General features: G+C 35.6%; 1 protein-coding gene across 3 annotated transcripts in view; it reads right to left on the bottom strand.

Moving 5' to 3' along the window:
* Positions 1–7,027, bottom strand: part of DACH1 (dachshund family transcription factor 1) — a 518,737-nt gene extending 511,710 nt beyond the window's left edge. For all 3 annotated transcript variants that reach the window (XM_053707935.1, XM_053707936.1, XM_053707937.1), the window contains exon 1: positions 5,776–7,027. In XM_053707935.1, the coding sequence (XP_053563910.1) occupies positions 5,776–6,542 (767 nt within the window). In that variant the 5' untranslated portion in view covers positions 6,543–7,027. The remainder of the gene's footprint in view (positions 1–5,775) is intronic.
* Positions 7,028–18,934: the final 11,907 nt, after the last annotated feature.

Here is an 18,934-nt window from a genome sequence, read left to right as displayed (position 1 = left end):
TGTAGTTCTATGGTTTCATAAAAGCAGGTCAAGTTTCTATCCCCAAAGGACTTCTAGCAGTTTAAAGCATGGCACAACCACTGATGGTTAAAAGTTAAGATAGAAGTGAATTTGAGGAACTGATGGTTAAGGGGAAAAAAACATCCATTAATCTTATGTAATATATTGTGCTACTTCCTGATATAAATTATAGCATGATTTACTGATAAAAAATATTTATTAAATTGTAGGAATATCTTTCAAAATACAATGTAAAACTCACAATAAAAGTATCTATCTATATTGTTTGATGTGTGTGTCTGCTTTTATATAAACACACATATTCACTAATAATACAAAGTAAAATATGTTTTTTTTTAAATATCTTTAAAAAATATTTCCCTTTATATTATTTGTTTCCAGTATAAGCAAAATATTTCAGACCAGTTTAAAAGTATAAGTGATACGTTTGGTACTCGTAATGTTAGATGTATGTATGTACTTAATGGCTTAAGGTTTTGGTTGATGTCTATTGGCTTTTGTATGTGAAAACGAATTGCTACTGGAATGAATTTATTGAGTGTTGCAATAGTTTAAAAAAACTAAGTGACCTGAATTATGATGTATCCTATTTCCAGTAGGCCACTGCGGAGTGCTGTCAAAACCAATTCAGATCCTATATCCAAACAGAGGACTGTACAAATCTATTGTCATTAAGGCTTGCTTGAGGATTAACGCTTACATTAAGGAGAAACCCATCAATGTGTATTTTACGTTATCAGCGGAAAATTGAAGGCTCTTTCATTTCTGCAATCAATGATATCCTGCAGATACTTTTTTATTATAGACATTTAGCAATTTATTAAGGCATTATTTAAGTAGTTACCCTTTCTGCAAAAGTAAAAAAACTAAATTTTGATTTTCTCCTAAACTAGATATTTCTCCCCAAAACTAGTTTTGGTATGATAATTGGATAGTCATTCTTAATTTAGAGCATTCTGATTCAATTTTTTCAAATTATAAATTATTCACTCATTATGGTATATTTTCCTGACAAAATTATCTATACTGTAAATGATTTGCTTTGCTGTTTTATTTTCACACCTAAACCATTCTAAATGTTTTTTAAAGCATACATATATTTAAGAAAATTAAAAGTGGCCATAAACCACATTTGTAATAAAAGAAATAGATATACATTAAAAAGTGTGAAATAAATGTCATTTAAAACTGAGAACTAGAAGCTTGTGTATTATTTTGTAACAGTACCACCGACTCCTTGTCTGACCTTGGGCAAACTGCATTTAATTGAGCCTCAGGCTATCTAACTGTAATTGAGTAGTAACAGAATGGCTATAAGTGTAAATTGCTTTGAGGGCCTTTGGAAAGGTAATCTATAGATACTAAATTTTGGTTATGACAAGGGATATAGATTTTTCAAAGATTTACTTTTCCAAAGATGATAGATCAACAAAATGTGACTTCTAGTTCTAATAAAAAGCAAGGCAAATTGTTCCTCATTTAACTCCTTCTGTGTGTCCAACTACTGTACCAGATTCAAGGCTACAGATTATATTTACTTGGAAAAAAATCAAATATTGCAGATATTATGAGTTTTTATAGTGATCATCCTTTTTTATATAAAAAATATGTGGTTTAATGTGAGAAGAAGAAACAAAAATCTATAGACAATATTATGAATGCTTTTCATATGATGAATTGTATACGTGTTTATATTTTTTAATTATTAAAACACTTCTAGCAAACAGGTGACATAGCTAAACATGTGTTAATATGAAACTAAAACATAAAGTTTTGAGCAACTGAAAATCAAAATGTTTTTGAATTTAACATTTTTTGGAAAGTGTTCTCATTCTACCACTATCTTTATCTTTATCTATCTGTCTATCCATCTATATATCTGTCATCTATCTATCTATCTATCCATATATCTATCTATGTATCTATCTATCTATGTATCTATCTATCTATCTATCTATCTATCTATCTATCTTTCTATATATTCACACACATTTCAATCCATCCACCTATTTATCTATAAAAAAATACATCAATAAAGTCACAATTATGGTTAAGGCTGTTCTGACTTCATACAGTGATTAACAAACAATAGAAAATACACTGCTCAGATCACAACTATAGCACATGACAATCTATCGACATGGATAAGTAAAATGTAAAATTGTGTTCTTGTGGGGTTTTTTACTTATTAAATTATATACTTTGTCAATTGCATGGCATTAAGTCAAATGGAAGTGTAAATGTACTTAAAAATTTTTATATTACTTAACTGTTTATTGAATGTCAGTCTATCAACCAACAATAAAGAATAATATTTCATTTTAATATTTTGATACAATACATATGAAAATCTTACACAATGTATTAAACAAAGTTGTCTGGAAATAATACATGGGTAAGAAAGGAAATGAAAGAAATCAAATAAAACATATGTTTTACAAATAATGATTAAAAATAAAATGACAATATAAATAAATTATTAAAGGGGAATGGAGAGTGATATATATATATATATATATATATATATATATATATATATATATATATACATATATATACACACACACATATATATATATATATATATATATATCTGTATATATATATATATATATATATATATATATATATCCCTTTGATTTAGTGACGTTTATCATATCCATAGGTTAATGGTAATTGTCTTTTCTACGTGCTAAATAAAAACAGTGTTTATGTACAAAACATAAAAAGTTTGTCTAAAAAGTGATGTTTGTAATTCAACAATAAATACAGTAAGATGAAAATATTTGTGGAAACATAAGTTAAAAGTTTTTTGATCAACTACTTAACGGACAGTCATACCTTCAAGTTTATTGAATTTTTAATCTCTTTAGAGAACACTGAATTATTGAGACTAGAGAAGTATGTAGCACATTATTTATCTCACAATGCAAATTTAAAACCTACAAACAAAAATTACATTCCTCTGGCAATATCCACCAGTCAAATCATTAATTACTAGTTATGAATGTCTGACACTTATAATTGCAAAGATGAACAGTCTATGAAGCAAAGGGCTCTCTCAAGTAATTAAAATGTGTCTATACAACACATAAAAAAATATATTTCACTTTGAGATTATATTTAAAGGTATTCTTAAAAATTGTATGTCACTGAAAACTGTAGTAATTAATTGCAACCATTCGATGTTAACAAATTATGAACAAGATTTTTTTTTTTTTTAAAAAAAGGAAACAAAAACAGGTTTGAATATTATTTACTGATTCAGTGAAGATGTTTTATTTAAGTCTCTATAACTTTTTCTTGTTTCAAAATGTCTTAAATGCATTACTATCTTGAATGAACTATGTATCACATGTTGGTGACCCTTTTGGTAACATTTTAGTGACCTTAATAAAACATCTATGACAGAAATAATAGACAAATATGCTGAGGGTCAAAGGTCAAAAACCTCAAGTAATGTTATTGTAAACATGGCATCTAATTGCAAAATATTATACCTAACTGGAAACACAATGCTGCGTTTGTTGAAAACAACTCTTTAAAATGTTTCATATACAAATAAATAGCACACCACAAAAATAACAAGTCAAATAATTTAGATAAATATTTTAAGTGAGATGCTACAAATTCAGCTTTAAATTAAACAAACAAGGTCCCCTAAGTTAAATTTTGAGTGTCATACCATTATAGTCTAGTAATATACCAACATATACACAATCAAGTTCAGATCAGACATGAATTATTACAACATCTATATAAAAAACTGTTTTAAGAGTTCTATTTATTTGCTAGACAATAGTTTAGAATGCCTATACATAAATGACCTATATAATTGAAGTGATTTTGTTCAAGTAAAGAAGTATTTTCCTCACGTTTACAGTTTGTTAACAAATATTTTATCTATTAAAAAAAGCATAGAATTTTACACTATACGAAACTGTTCAACACTATTTATACATTAGTCACAAAACCAAGTTTAGTGTGTAGATTTTATTTCTCCAGAATTTGGGGTTGAATAAATCTACTTACTATTAAATTAAGGTAGTTAGAAAAGAAAAAATGTATGATCAGACATAAAAAATTGTTAATTGTATAAAAAATATGCAATATTTACTTTTAAGTGAGTATACTTTTTAAAATTATTAGTCACCATGATTATAAATTTTAGCCATCCTATTGACTAATACTCAAATAAAAGCGATAATGTGTATTTGTGTGTATATAAATATATATATATATATATATAAATGTATATATATATATATATATATATATATATATATATATATATATATATATATATATATATATATATATATATATATATATATATATATATATATTAAAGTATATGTTTTATCCATATATGTATATTACAAGATATATAGATAAACAAGGTTGGAATAAGGAAATCAATTTGGTATAGCTTTTTTTAACAGTCAGTCAGTAGCCAAAGTGAATAGTCAGGACAGAAAAAGTTACTTGTCACCTCAATGTTTCAAGACAGGCAAAAGTCTATATATATATATATATATATATATATATATATATATATATACATATATATATAACACTTGCAAATCTATATTTAAATATACAGAAAAAAAATAATTTTCCATTGCTACAACAATTTTACTAATATCAGTACATACTACTGATAGTGTCTGTGAATTATAATATTGGTGCACATTAAAGCCTTTTAAGGATCATTTAATTTATAGGTTCCATCCGACACCACCACCACTAATAAACTCAGTCCTGTGGGAAATGACAAGTCTCAAGAGACTGACTAGGTCACTTGCTCTTTTCTTCACATACAAATATCGAAAGCCCAAGTGAATTCTCCCGTCACATGTTAATATAAAAACCTGAGTCTCACTTACGTTAAACTGATCTGATTGCCATATGCCATACATTATAGCAACCAACATGAATATCTTGATACCTGAAGTGTTATTTTCTTTGTTTACAGGAACAAATTTATGTATGTTGTTACCTTGCTTGTGGAAAAGGTTTGAACTAACTATACCTATCATGCAGGCACCTCATTCTACCAACTGCAAACTAGCCTTAAAATTAGTTTCTCATCATTTTGAAAGTTTTCAAGAAGACAGATATTTTCCCCTTCACTATATATTATTGTTATGTGTTATATATATATATATATATATATATATATATATAGTTTTTCTTCATATACAAACACACTAAAAAGTTAATTTTTTAATTGTATTTTTGTTTGTTTTTTATGTTAGGAGTAAAAGTCAGATAGATCAAACACCTGAACTTCACTCAATGACATTGTTACAAATACAGGTGTATTAAAGGGGGGGTAAAACAAAACTTTGCATTCTTTATTTCATTGATACAATTTAAAAAAAATCTATAGTTTTCTTTAGTGAAATAAACTGTTACACATATTTTCAGCAAGGCCTGTCATAAAAATGGTCTTTTTACCAAATAAATCAACAATTTATGTAATAAAAAAGTTTCAGTTTAGCAGAAAGATGTGAAAGGAGGAAGCTAACCCTTTCTATACAGCAGTATAATATATTAGCACTCTGTAAACTGTACATTATACATTCATATGGTCAAACATACAGCACAAATAATGTTAACAGATGAAAAGGGATTTACCCACTTACAAAGTGCAAAATGTAAATGAACCAGACATACTGTATAGATTATGCGTACAGGTATAACTTCTACTGTGAATTATTGACATATTTACCAGTGTGACCATTTACTCACCTTGCATTAGTACAGTCATTGTAAAGGGTCTCAAAATCCTTCCTGGATATCAGTTTACAGCGGTTGACCCCAGGCTGAATGGCCCCCAAGCCTCTCAAGATCCGGACCTGCTCTACATTACACACCACAGGTGTGATCTCCAACCTCTTGAGCTTTGTGTACACCGTATGCAGCCCCCCAACTAAATGCTTTAAGAAAAGGTCAAAAGCCTGTGGCAAACAGATAAGCTCGCAGCCCTCTACTGTGAAAGATGCCACTTTAGCCCCCCTTAAGTCCACCATCCTGCACTCATTGTTCTGGGGTATATTCTCCACTGGGGATGGGGTAGAGTACACAGGTTTTCCAGGGAGGTTGGCGTTGGGGGTACTGCTGCTGGTTGTAGTGGAAGTGGTGCTGGTGGAGGTGGAGGGGGTACTTGGGATAGCCGGGTTGTGGTGGTGACTGCTGATGCTGATGTTGCAGTTGGTGGTGGCCAGGCTGGGGCTATTGCTGCTGCAGTTGTTGCTGATTGCATTGCCTCCACATCCCCCTGTCCCTGGGTTGTTGTTACTTATATTGGTGGCATTGCTGCTGTTGCTTGATGTGACCGTGGTTGCAGCAATGGGCTCCGTTCTGTAAAGATTTGGCCCAGACGAAGTAGGTGCAATAGAAGGCGAAGGAGAAGCGGATGAGTTCGCTGATGAAGACGAGGAGGAAGCCGAAGAGGAGATTGCAGGTTGAGGTGTCACCAGCTGGGTCGGAGTGATCAAAGCAGCCGGCACAGCCATGGTCACATACGAATGGCAGTGCTAATTAATACTACTCTGCAGTGCAAAAGTTACAGCAGGAAAAAAAAAACTAGCATAAAATAAATAAGTTGCACCAAAGCCCTGACGTGTGGATATAATGGGGAGATAGATCCCCTCCTACTGCTCCACAATTAAAAAAAAACTTAAAAGTAGAAGTCTAACAGGCGCCTCTTGTGTGTTTGTTTCTTTATGGGGATTGTGTGTGTGTTTTTTTCCAGGTCTAGTGGAAAGTTGCGAGATGAAGGTGAAAAGGAGGAGGCTCAAAACACACGGGCTCTTTCTGGCAGCACATTGATCAAAGATTGAAAAGAAATGACAGAGAGAAAATGAGGCTGAAAAGTGCTGGCTGCGCTGTGGACGAGTTGTTGTTGTCACACTGAGGGGGGAGGAGCTCACACAACTCGCAGTGTCCTGTGAAGCAGCCAGCGGCAGCCCTCAGCAGTAGGAGCCGGTGTCACAGCACGATCTCTATCCCCAGCAGCTCCTGTATCCCTGGCTCTCAAGAACCAGCAGCACTCAGCCCCGCCTCTGTCACAGCCTTTGTTGATTTAAGGTGGACACAAAAAAGTTTCAGCTGTAACAAGGAATACAAATATAACGTTTATGTGTTTAATTGTAGATCCTGTGTTAGAACAGTTTATAATTTAGCTAGTGCTCGCTCCTAATTGTGCATTTAGCAAGGAAGCTTCACCCACTAACTGTCCTAAATAGGACAACAGGTGATTGGATGCTACATGAGTAGGCATCTTCTGATTGGCTCACCAGGTGTATCACGCTCCTCAACAGTTTTCAAAATGTGTTAAAGAGCTGTGAAAATTACCCTGAAAACAAGGTGTCTTGCTAAGGGGTGTATACTGCATTTATTATAAGGGGCAGATGCAGATATTACAAAATTGCACAATAAAATTGGTATTTTAAAAATCATACAAAAACAATAGTTGAACTATTCACACATAAATAAGTAGAAAAAAATTGTATTGTTAAAGGGACATGACACCCACACTTTTTCTTTCATGATTTAGAAAGAGAATGCAATTTTAAACATCTTTCTAATTTACTTATATTATCTAATTTGTTTTATTCTCTTGATATTCTTTGCTGAAAAGCATATCTAGATATGCTCAGAGCTGCTGATTGGTTGCTGCACATAGAAGCCTTGTGTGATTGGCTCACCATGTGCATTGCTTTTTCTTCAACTAAGGATATCTAAAAAATTTAGCAAAATAAATAATAGAAGTAAATTGTAATGTTGTTTAAATTTCTATTCTCTATCTGAATCATGAAAGAAAGATTTTGGGTTTACTATAAAAAATGTAATTTTTAAATGTAAATTACTCAGGAATAAATTGTATTAAATATGCACAGTGTAAATCGTAATTTAAAGGGACAGTAAAGTCAAAATTAAACTTTCATTATTCAGATAGGGCATGCATTTTTAAACAACTTTGAAATTTAGTTTTATCAAATTTGCTAAATTCTCTTGGTATCTTTTATTGAAGAGTAAAACTAGGTAGGCTCATAAGAACTCAGGAGTGTGCACGTGTCTTTAGTACTCAATGGCAGCAGTGTTTTGCAACATTATTTGTAGCTTTGTTATACAATGTTGCAAAACACTGCTACCATAGGCTACTAAAGACACATGCACACTCCTGAGCTCTTATGAGACTACCTAGTTTTACTCTTCAATAAAAGATACCAAGAGAATTAACCAAATTTGATAACAGAAGTAAATTGGAAAGCTGTTAAAAATTAAATGCACTATCTGAATCATGAAAGTTTAATTTTTACTTTACTGTCCCTTTAAGTACACTGGATGTGTAAAAATCACTAGAAATTTGTACTTTTTGTACTTTTAGGTACAAAATATAATACATAGTAACATAGTAACATAGTAGATAAGGTTGAAAAAAGACTGAAGTCCATCGAGTTCAACCTATACAAATCTAAAATACTTACAAAAAGCTCCAGTTAAGCTTAAATAACCCCATTAAAATGTGACCCATTTAATACTAGCAATCATATCCATGAATTTTGTTTATATACAGAAATTTATCCAGACTATTTTTAAATGTATCTATGGTATTGGCATTCACTACCTCCTTTGGTAATGAGTTCCACAATTTTATTGCTCTTACAGTGAAAAAACGTTTCCGTTGCAGGAGATTAAATCTCCTTTCCTCCAACCTTAAATTATGACCTCTTGTCAGAACCAATTTTCTTGGAATAAAAAGAGCTTCTGCCATCTCTGTATATGGGCCTTGAATATATTTATATAAAGTAATCATGTCACCTCTCAAGCGCCTTTTTTCTAAAGAGAACAGACCCAGTTTGGCTAGCCTCTCTTCATAGGTTAATTTCTCCAATCCCCTTATTAGCTTTGTGGCCCTTCTCTGAACTTTTTCTAGTTCTGCAATATCTTTTTTAGCAATCGGTCCCCAGAACTGCACTCCAAACTCAAGGTGAGGTCTTACCAGGGCTTTATATAATGACAGAATTATGCTTTCCTCCCTTGAATCAATGCCTCTTTTAATACATGCTAGTATCTTATTAGCCTTTGAAGCCGCTGCCCTGCATTGTGCACTCATCTTTAGCTTGTTATCTATTACTACTCCCAAATCCCTTTCCTCCTGTGTTTGGCTAAGTCTTGTCCCATTTAAAAAATACATAGCCTGCTTATTTTTACTTCCAAAATGTAGAACCTTACATTTTTCCGTATTAAATCTCATTTTCCATTCACTTGCCCATAGTTCTAATTTTAGCAAATCCCTTTGCAAAGAGAGTTCATCCTGCTCTGACCTAATGACCTTACTTAACTTAGTATCATCTGCAAAAATAGAGATGTCGCTATTTAATCCTTGCTCCAAGTCATTTATAAAAATATTAAAAAGAACAGGGCCCAGTACTGATCCCTGGGGGACGCCACTGATTACCTTTGTCCAATCTGAGTATGATCCATTTACTGCTACTCGTTGCTCCCTATCTTTTATCCAGTTATTTATCCATGAGCTAACATTTTCAGCTATTCCCAGTCCCTTAATTTTGTGCATTAATCTCTCATGTGGCACTGTATCAAATGCCTTTGCAAAATCTAAGTATATCACATCAACTGATTCCCCTTTATCTATATTTTTACTTACTTCCTCGTAGAATCTAATTAGATTAGTTTGACATGATCTATTTCTCCTAAAGCCATGCTGATTAGAACTCATAATCTTGTTTACACGAATATGCTCATCAATATAATCCCTTATAATCCCTTCAAATATCTTCCCCACTATTGATGTCAGACTAACTGGTCTATAGCTTCCTGGATCATCCCTGCTTCCCTTTTTGAAGAGTGGCACCACATCAGCTTTACGCCAATCCTGGGGTACCATGCCTGAGGATAATGAGTCTTGAAAAATTAAGAGTAAAGGTTTGTCTATAACAGTGCTAAGTTCACTTAACACCCTTGGGTGTATTCCATCTGGGCCTGGAGTTTTATTTACCTTAATATTTTTTAGTTTTTTCCTGATATCCTCTAAACAAAACCCAGTTAGTGGTATGGACTGGCATGTTCTATTCTGTTCCAAAGTATCATTCAATGGTTCCTCTCTTGTGTATACTGAAGAAAAAAACTGGTTTAGTACCTCAGCCTTCTCTCTGTCATTATTTATCATGCTACCCTCCACACATTTTAATGTACCTATATTATCCTTCTTAGACTTTTTGCTATTTATGTACTTAAAGAACCTTTTAGGGTTAGACTTAGAATCCTTGGCAATTAATTTTTCATTTTCAATTTTGGCTAATTTGATTGCTTTTTTGCATGCTTTGTTACATTCCTTATAAATATTGTATGCTGAGTCTGTACTATTTTCTTTTAATAATTTAAATGCCCTACGTTTTTTCCTAATTTCTTTTAACACATTTTTATTTAGCCATAACGGCTTAGTTTTTTTATTTTTATAATGCGTAATTGTTTCTTCATAAAATGGGCTGAACATGGGGATTCCATGGTTATTTATGAAATTGTCTCTCTAATCCCAGCGTAATTCTGTAAAGATCTTCGCATTACAGATATCACATTTTTTTCCCCGCCAACTAAAAGGTGACAAGCTTTTCTCAAAACACTGAAAACCTAATAGACAAACACATACAAACATATAGGCGATTGAAGAAGCTGTAGAAAGCAGCGTAATGTGATAGTGGCTGCATGATTTCATTTTTAAAGTGTGCCCCCTGCTCACCACTACATTCTTTTTTCAATCTCACTGCTATAAACAGCAGAACACAGCCTCATTGAGCCCTGGCTCTGTGGGCCCTGTGTTTTATAAGTGGCTCTGTGATACAAGTGGCAGAGTTACCAACTGCAGTTATATCCATAATATTCTCATCCAGAGTGCCCTACTAACAACATAAAGCATGAACACAACCATTGTTCTTACCCTGACTCATCTCATCTCTCTACTGATATACATTTCATCTGCCTTCAGTAACACTCTGGCTGCTTGTCCACGTCCCTTTAAATTGTATGCATTTAATCTGCCTTCACTACAACCCTAGCTGCTTTTCCACATCCCTTTGAATTGTATGTATTTCATCTGCCTTCATTAAAACCCTGACTGCTTCTCCATGTTCCTTTAAATTGTATGTATTTCATCTGCCTTCATTACTACCCTGGCTGCTTGTCCACGTCCCTTTAAATTGTATGCATTTAATCTGCCTTCACTACTACCCTAACTGCTTGTCCACATCCCTTTAAATTGTAATATTTTGGTATGCATTTCATCGGCCTTCATTACTACCCTGGCTGCTTGTCCACATCCCTTTAAATTGTAATATTTTGGTATGCATTTCATCTGCCTTCATTACTACCCTGGCTGCTTGTCCACATTCCTTTAAATTGTAATATTTTGGTATGCATTTCATCGGCCTTCATTACTACCCTGGCTGCTTGTCCACATCCCTTTAAATTGTAATATTTTGGTATGCATTTCATCGGCCTTCATTACTACCCTAGCTGCTTGTCCACATCCCTTTAAATTGTAATATTTTGGTATGCATTTCATCTGCCTTCATTACTACCCTAGCTGCTTGTCCACATCCCTTTAAATTGTAATATTTTGGTATGCATTTCATCGGCCTTCATTACTACCCTGGCTGCTTGTCCACATACCTTTAAATTGTAATATTTTGGTATGCATTTCATCTGCCTTCATTACTACCCTGGCTGCTTGTCCACATACCTTTAAATTGTAATATTTTGGTGTGCATTTCATCTGCCTTCATTACTACCCTGGCTGCTTGTCCACGTCCCTTTAATGTGTAATATTTCTGTATGCATTTCTTATGTCTCAATTTATGACTATTTTGTAACCTGGTATCAGCTATCCTGTGTGTATACAGTGTGCATTCCATGCCATTTGTTTTCCCACCTACAATCTAATGTGCAAGTGTGTAACTCCTGTGTAGCTAGGCTGCCTGTAACCAGATGTGTGGAATCAAATCATTAGTATTTATCCCTCACTGCTATAAACATCAGAACACAGGCTCTCTGAGCCGTGTGTTTTATAAGTGGCAGAGTTACCAACTAGATTTAGAAACTGGCAATCTCATAATAACCCACTAACAGTTAATCCTATTAACTTTACCCCCGCACAATGCTCTCCATGTCTTTTCTGCTCTTTCTGTTGGCTCTTCTCTTAAACTCACTACATGCCCCATACCAATATCCCCTGCACTATCTATATCTCACTCTCCCCTCTCTCATCACCTATGGTGTCCTTGCATGAACTACAATCTCTCCTTAGAAATAGTTCCCCATCCTAATCTCCTGTGTCTAATCATACCCGCTCCTATAAGTCTCACTCTCACCTTCTCTCACTCACACTCCTACTACTGCAGTGACATCTCTGTCACCAGCAGTAATAACCACACTTGCACACTCTCGCTCAGTTTCCCACAGTAAAAACTCTAGGTTGCGCAATCCTAACAATCCAATAACACACATGCTTATTCCCTTTCTTTTCTTGTGCTCTCTGGAATGCACACTCTGTCTGCAACAAACTTACAACCGTTCATGATCTGTTTGTTTCCAACACTTTCAGCCTTTTAGCAATTACTGTACATGGCTAACTTCTTCTTACACTGCTTCCATTGCTGCTCTCACACACAGTGGTCTCCACTGTAGCCATACCCTTAGGCCAGGTGAGAGACATGGTGGCGGTGTTGGAATCTTACTCTCCCCCTCCTGCTCCTATCAGTACTCTACTTCCATCTCTCTCCTTTTCCTCCTCAAATGCATTCACCTGTCTCAGCCCTCTCCCTCAAAGTGGCAGCCATTTATCACACCCCTTCCTCATGTTCTCTCTTCAAATATACCTGCTCTAATTCTGGGGAACTTCAATATCCCCAATTGCCCCTGCTGCCTCTAAATGTCTCTCACTCACAAACTGCTTCAGTGGCTTACAATTCAACCTATTCCATACTCACTGTGATGGACACTTTTGATCTGGTATTCTCCTACCTCTGCTTTATCTCTGACATCATCTGTCGCCCGTTTTCCATCTCAGACCACCATCTATTCACCTATATATAATCTTAATGTACAGGTTTAACCTACTTCTCCCCCTCACCCTGCACCTGTAGAAATCTGCACGCCCTGGATCCGCTAAAATTTTCAAACTTAAAGGGACATAAAAACCAACGTTTTTCTTTCATGATTGAGAAAGAGCATACAATTTTAAACAACTTTCTAATTTATTTCTATAATCTTATTTTCTCAATTCTCTAGATATCCTTTGCTGAAAAGCATATCTAGATAGGCTCAGTAGCTGCTGATTGGTTGCTGCTCATAGATGCCTCGTGTGATTGGCTCACACATGTGCATTGCTATTTCTTCAACAAAGGATATCTAAAGAATGAAGCACATTAGATAATACAAGTAAATTGGAATGTTGTTTAAAATTGTATTCTCTACATGAATCATGTAAGAATTTTTTTGGGTTTAGTGTCCCTTTAATTCCACAACTCCTCCCCCATGCTTTTCACAATATCCTGCTCTGACCTTGCTACAGCCCACTATAACATAACTCTCTCCTCTGCACTAGACACTCTTGCTCCTCCCCAACCATGCAAAACCCACATTGTCAGTTACAGCCCTGGCACTCTCGGCAAGCGTGCTACCTGCAAAAATGTGCCCGTACTGCTGAGGGTGCCTGGAGGAAATCTTGCTCTAAACCTGATTTCATCCACTATAAATTCATTCTTACACCTCTGCAAACTTGCTTCTCTTCACTTATATCTACTCACTCCTCAAACCCTAAATGACTCTTCTCCCCTTTAAACTCTCTTCTTTACTCACCTGTACCCCTCCTTCATCTACATTTAGTGCTAAAGACCTGGCAGACTACATTTTAGACAAAACGCATACCATCTGAAGCAACATCCCAACCCAAGCTTGCAATTTTCCATCTCCACCCCCTGTCACCCCCTCTGTCACTTCCCTCCAGCCACTGAGAATAAATTGGGTTCCTTATTGTCTTCCTGTCCGCTTGACCCTATTCCTTCACATCTAATACCTTCTCTGTATTCCACCCTAACCCCAGCTCTTATTCCCTTATTTAACCTATCACATTCTATTGGTTTATTCCCATCTTCTTTCAAACATGCAAAGGTCACACCCATCCTCAAAAAACCCTCCCTCGACCTAAATTCTCATGTAAAATACCACCCCATATCACTGCTTCTGCTTTCTTCAAAACTACTTGAAAAACTAGTTTTTGACCGCCTAACCTGTTTCCTGTCATCAAACTCCTTGCTTGACCCCCAGCAATCTAGCTTCCATCCCCAACAATCAACTGAAACTGCCCTCACCAAGATTTCTAACTTAAAACAACAGCCACTACTCCATACTTTTCTTTATTGGCCTTTCTGCTGCCTTTGATACCATTGACCATCCCCTCATCCTGCAGACTATAAGCTCTCCTGGTCTCTGTGACACTGCCCTCTCATTGATTCACTCATATCTCTCGAACAGGTCCTTTTCTGTCTCATTTGCTGGTGACTTCTCCTCTTCATTGCCTCTGTCTGTTGGAGTATCTCAAGGCTCTCTCCTGGGTCCTCTACTCTTCTCTATTTATATTTTTTCACTGGGTGGAATTATCAACATCTATGGCTTCAAATAATACCTCTATGCTGATGATACTCAGATCTACCTCTCCACCCTGCTGTGTCTCCTTCTGTCCTTTCTCACATAAGCGACTGCTTATCTGGCATTTCTTCCTGGATGGCCCCTCACCACCTAACAATTAACATGTCAAAGACTGAGCTCCTTCTAATCCCTCCCAAGTCCGTTGCCTTGGAGTTATGCTTGACTCGAATCTGTCCTTCATTCCCCACATACAATTGCTTTCTTCATCCTGCCACAACCACCTACACAATATGTCCAAAATTCGTCCGTTTCTGATCGCTGACACCTCTAAGATGGTAATCCACTCTTTTGTAATTTCCCAATTGACTATTGTAATAACCTACTAACTGGCCTTCCTCTCTCCGCTCTTCAATCTATCCTAAATGCCTCTGCCAGGCTAATCTACTTTTCCTGATGCCCCGTATCTGCTGCACCTCTCTGCAAGTTCCTTCAGTGGCTCCCCATTCACAGCAGAATTAAATTCAAAATTCTTACCTGACCTATGAAGTCCTTACCAACACTGCCCCCCCCCCCCACCTGTCCTCACTAATCAACAAATATACTCCAGGTCATCCCATAAGATCCAACAATTACCTGCTCCTCGCATCTTCTATCATCACTTCCTCCCATGCTAGACTGCAGGACTTCTCCAGTGCAGCACCAACCCTCTGGAACGCACTTCCTCGTGCTGTCAGACTTTCAACCTTATTTGTCCTCCTTCAAATGCTCCCTAAAGACGTTTTTGTTCAGGGCACCCTATCAACAAACACATAAATTCCACTAGCCTAAGTGTTGCCCTCATCTAATTCCACACTAACATCATTCTCACCTTTGCAATCTCCAATTCCTGTTTCTCACCATCCTACCCTTCTAGATTGTAATTTTCCACGGGAATAGGGTCCTCAGTTCCTCCTGTATTTGTTTGATAAATTTTGTCCTGTATCTTAAAGGCACAGTCTACTCTACTGTTATTGTTTAAAAAGATAGATAATCCATTTATTACCCATTCCCCAGTTTTGCATAACCAACACGGTTAAATTAATATACTTTTTACCTCTGTGATTACCTTGTATCTAAGCATCTTCTGACAGCCCCTTATCACATAGCTATTTATTTATTATCTATTGACTTGCATTTTAGGCAATTAGTGCAGTGTCATAAACTCCACGGGAGAGTGCACAATGTTATCTATATGGCCCACTTGAATTAGCAGTCTCTTGTTGTGAAAAGATAATAAAAAGCATGTGATAAGAGGCTGTCTGTAGTGGCTTAGAAATTGGCAGAAATGTAGAAGTTTAAATGTTATAAAGTATATTAATATAACAATGTAAGTTGTGCAAAGCTGGGTAATGGGTAGTAAAGGTGTTATATATATAGGGAGTGCAGAATTATTAGGCAAACGAGTATTTTGACCACATCATCCTCTTTATGCATGTTGTCTTACTCCAAGCTGTATAGGCTCGAAAGCCTACTACCAATTAAGCAAATTAGGTGATGTGCATCTCTGTAATGAGAAGGGGTGTGGTCTAATGACATCAACACCCTATATCAGGTGTGCATAATTATTAGGCAACTTCCTTTCCTTTGGCAAAATGGGTCAAAAGAAGGACTTGACAGGCTCAGAAATGTCAAAAATAGTGAGATATCTTGCAGAGGGATGCAGCACTCTTAAAATTGCAAAACTTCTGAAGCGTGATCATCGAACAATCAAGCGTTTCATTCAAAATAGTCAACAGGGTCACAAGAAGCGTGTGGAAAAACCAAGGCGCAAAATAACTGCCCATGAACTGAGAAAAGTCAAGCGTGCAGCTGCCAAGATGCCACTTGCCACCAGTTTGGCCATATTTCAGAGCTGCAACATCACTGGAGTGCCCAAAAGCACAAGGTGTGCAATACTCAGAGACATGGCCAAGGTAAGAAAGGCTGAAAGACGACCACCACTGAACAAGACACACAAGCTGAAACGTCAAGACTGGGCCAAGAAATATCTCAAGACTGATTTTTCTAAGGTTTTATGGACTGATGAAATGAGAGTGAGTCTTGATGGGCCAGATGGATGGGCCCGTGGCTGGATTGGTAAAGGGCAGAGAGCTCCAGTCCGACTCAGACGCCAGCAAGGTGGAGGTGGAGTACTGGTTTGGGCTGGTATCATCAAAGATGAGCTTGTGGGGCCTTTTCGGGTTGAGGATGGAGTCAAGCTCAACTCCCAGTCCTACTGCCAGTTTCTGGAAGACACCTTCTTCAAGCAGTGGTACAGGAAGAAGTCTGCATCCTTCAAGAAAAACATGATTTTCATGCAGGACAATGCTCCATCACACGCATTCAAGTACTCCACAGCGTGGCTGGCAAGAAAGGGTATAAAAGAAGAAAATCTAATGACATGGCCTCCTTGTTCACCTGATCTGAACCCCATTGAGAACCTGTGGTCCATCATCAAATGTGAGATTTACAAGGAGGGAAAACAGTACACCTCTCTGAACAGTGTCTGGGAGGCTGTGGTTGCTGCTGCACACAATGTTGATGGTGAACAGATCAAAACACTGACAGAATCCATGGATGGCAGGCTTTTGAGTGTCCTTGCAAAGAAAGGTGGCTATATTGGTCACTGATTTGTTTTTGTTTTGTTTTTGAATGTCAGAAATGTATATTTGTGAATGTTGAGATGTTATATTGGTTTCACTGGTAAAAATAAATAATTGAAATGGGTATATATTTGTTTTATGTTAAGTTGCCTAATAATTATGCACAGTAATAGACACCTGCACACACAGATATCCCCTAAAATAGCTATAACTAAAAACAAACTAAAAACTACTTCCAAAACTATTCAGCTTTGATATTAATTAGTTTTTTGGGTTGATTGAGAACATGGTTGTTGTTCAATAATAAAATTAATCCTCAAAAATACAACTTGCCTAATAATTCTGCACTCCCTGTATATGTTTAAACAATAACAATTTTGGTGTAGACTGTCCCTTTAAATATATTGTATCATAGTTGTAGTTTTATCTTTTGTACCCATGTAAAGTGCTGCAGAATTTGTTGGTGCTTTATAAATAAAGTATAATAATAATAATTCCCTTTCCAGTGAGCTCCATTACTTTCAATAGGAGTCATCTCGCCACTTGCAGGGACTGCCCCTTTTTTTACGATAATTCCACCAAGGCAGCCCCTGTGAGTTTCGGTGAGAAAAACCACATATGAAATAACAATCAGACGTTGTTTTTCTCACTGCTGTTGTGGAATTATCATTAAAAAATGGCAGTCCCTGTTAGTGTCAAGAACTCCTATATAAAGTAATGGAGCTAGTTGGAAAGGGAAACTTCGCTATGTAAGTCGGAGTTAGCAGTGAGCAGGGGGTGCACTTTACAAATTAAATCCTGCAGCAAATATAAATCAGACTACGCTGCTTTCTGAGTATAGTATCTTATAAGCACCTATATTTTCATATGCATGTTTTTATAAGTGTTTTGATAACTGTAAGATCTGTAGAGACAATTTTATATACATGCACGGAACGCCCATGTTCAGTCCATTTTATGAAAAAAACATTTACACTTTGTATTTTGTACTCATAAGTACGAATTTCAAAGTGATTTTTGCACTTCCAATGTACTTAAATTAAGATTTGCGCTGTGCATATTTAATACAATTTAATGCTGTTTAATTTACATACAAGTTTTACATTTTTGGTTATATACAATTTTTGGTGAACAATTTTTTCACAATTTTTTTGATGTACCTTAACAATACATTTTTTTCCTGCATATTTTTGTGTGAATAGTTATTATTTTGTAAGATTTTTAACCTCTTAGTGACCAGACCATTTTTCAATTTTCTTACTGTTACGGACCAGGGCTATTTTTACATTTCTGCTGTGTTTGTTTTTAGCTGTAATTTTCCTCTTACTCATTTACTGTAAATGGACTTTCTAAAGAAATACCCAATGTTTACATGTTTGCTTTTTGTGCAAGTTATAGGGCAATAAGAACAAGTAGCACTTTGCTATTTCCAAACAATTTTTTTCTTTTTCAAAATTAGCGATAGTTACATTGTAACACTGATATCTGTCAGGAATCCCTGAATAACCCTTCACATGTATATATTTTTTTTTTAGTAGACAATCCAAAGTATTGATCTAGGCCCATTTTGATATATTTCATGCCACCATTTCACTGCCAAATGCAATCAAATAAAA

Source organism: Bombina bombina, chromosome 3, assembly GCF_027579735.1.
Source record: "Bombina bombina isolate aBomBom1 chromosome 3, aBomBom1.pri, whole genome shotgun sequence".
Classification (NCBI taxonomy): domain Eukaryota; kingdom Metazoa; phylum Chordata; class Amphibia; order Anura; family Bombinatoridae; genus Bombina; species Bombina bombina.
This window is presented reverse-complemented; position numbering and strand designations above follow the sequence as displayed.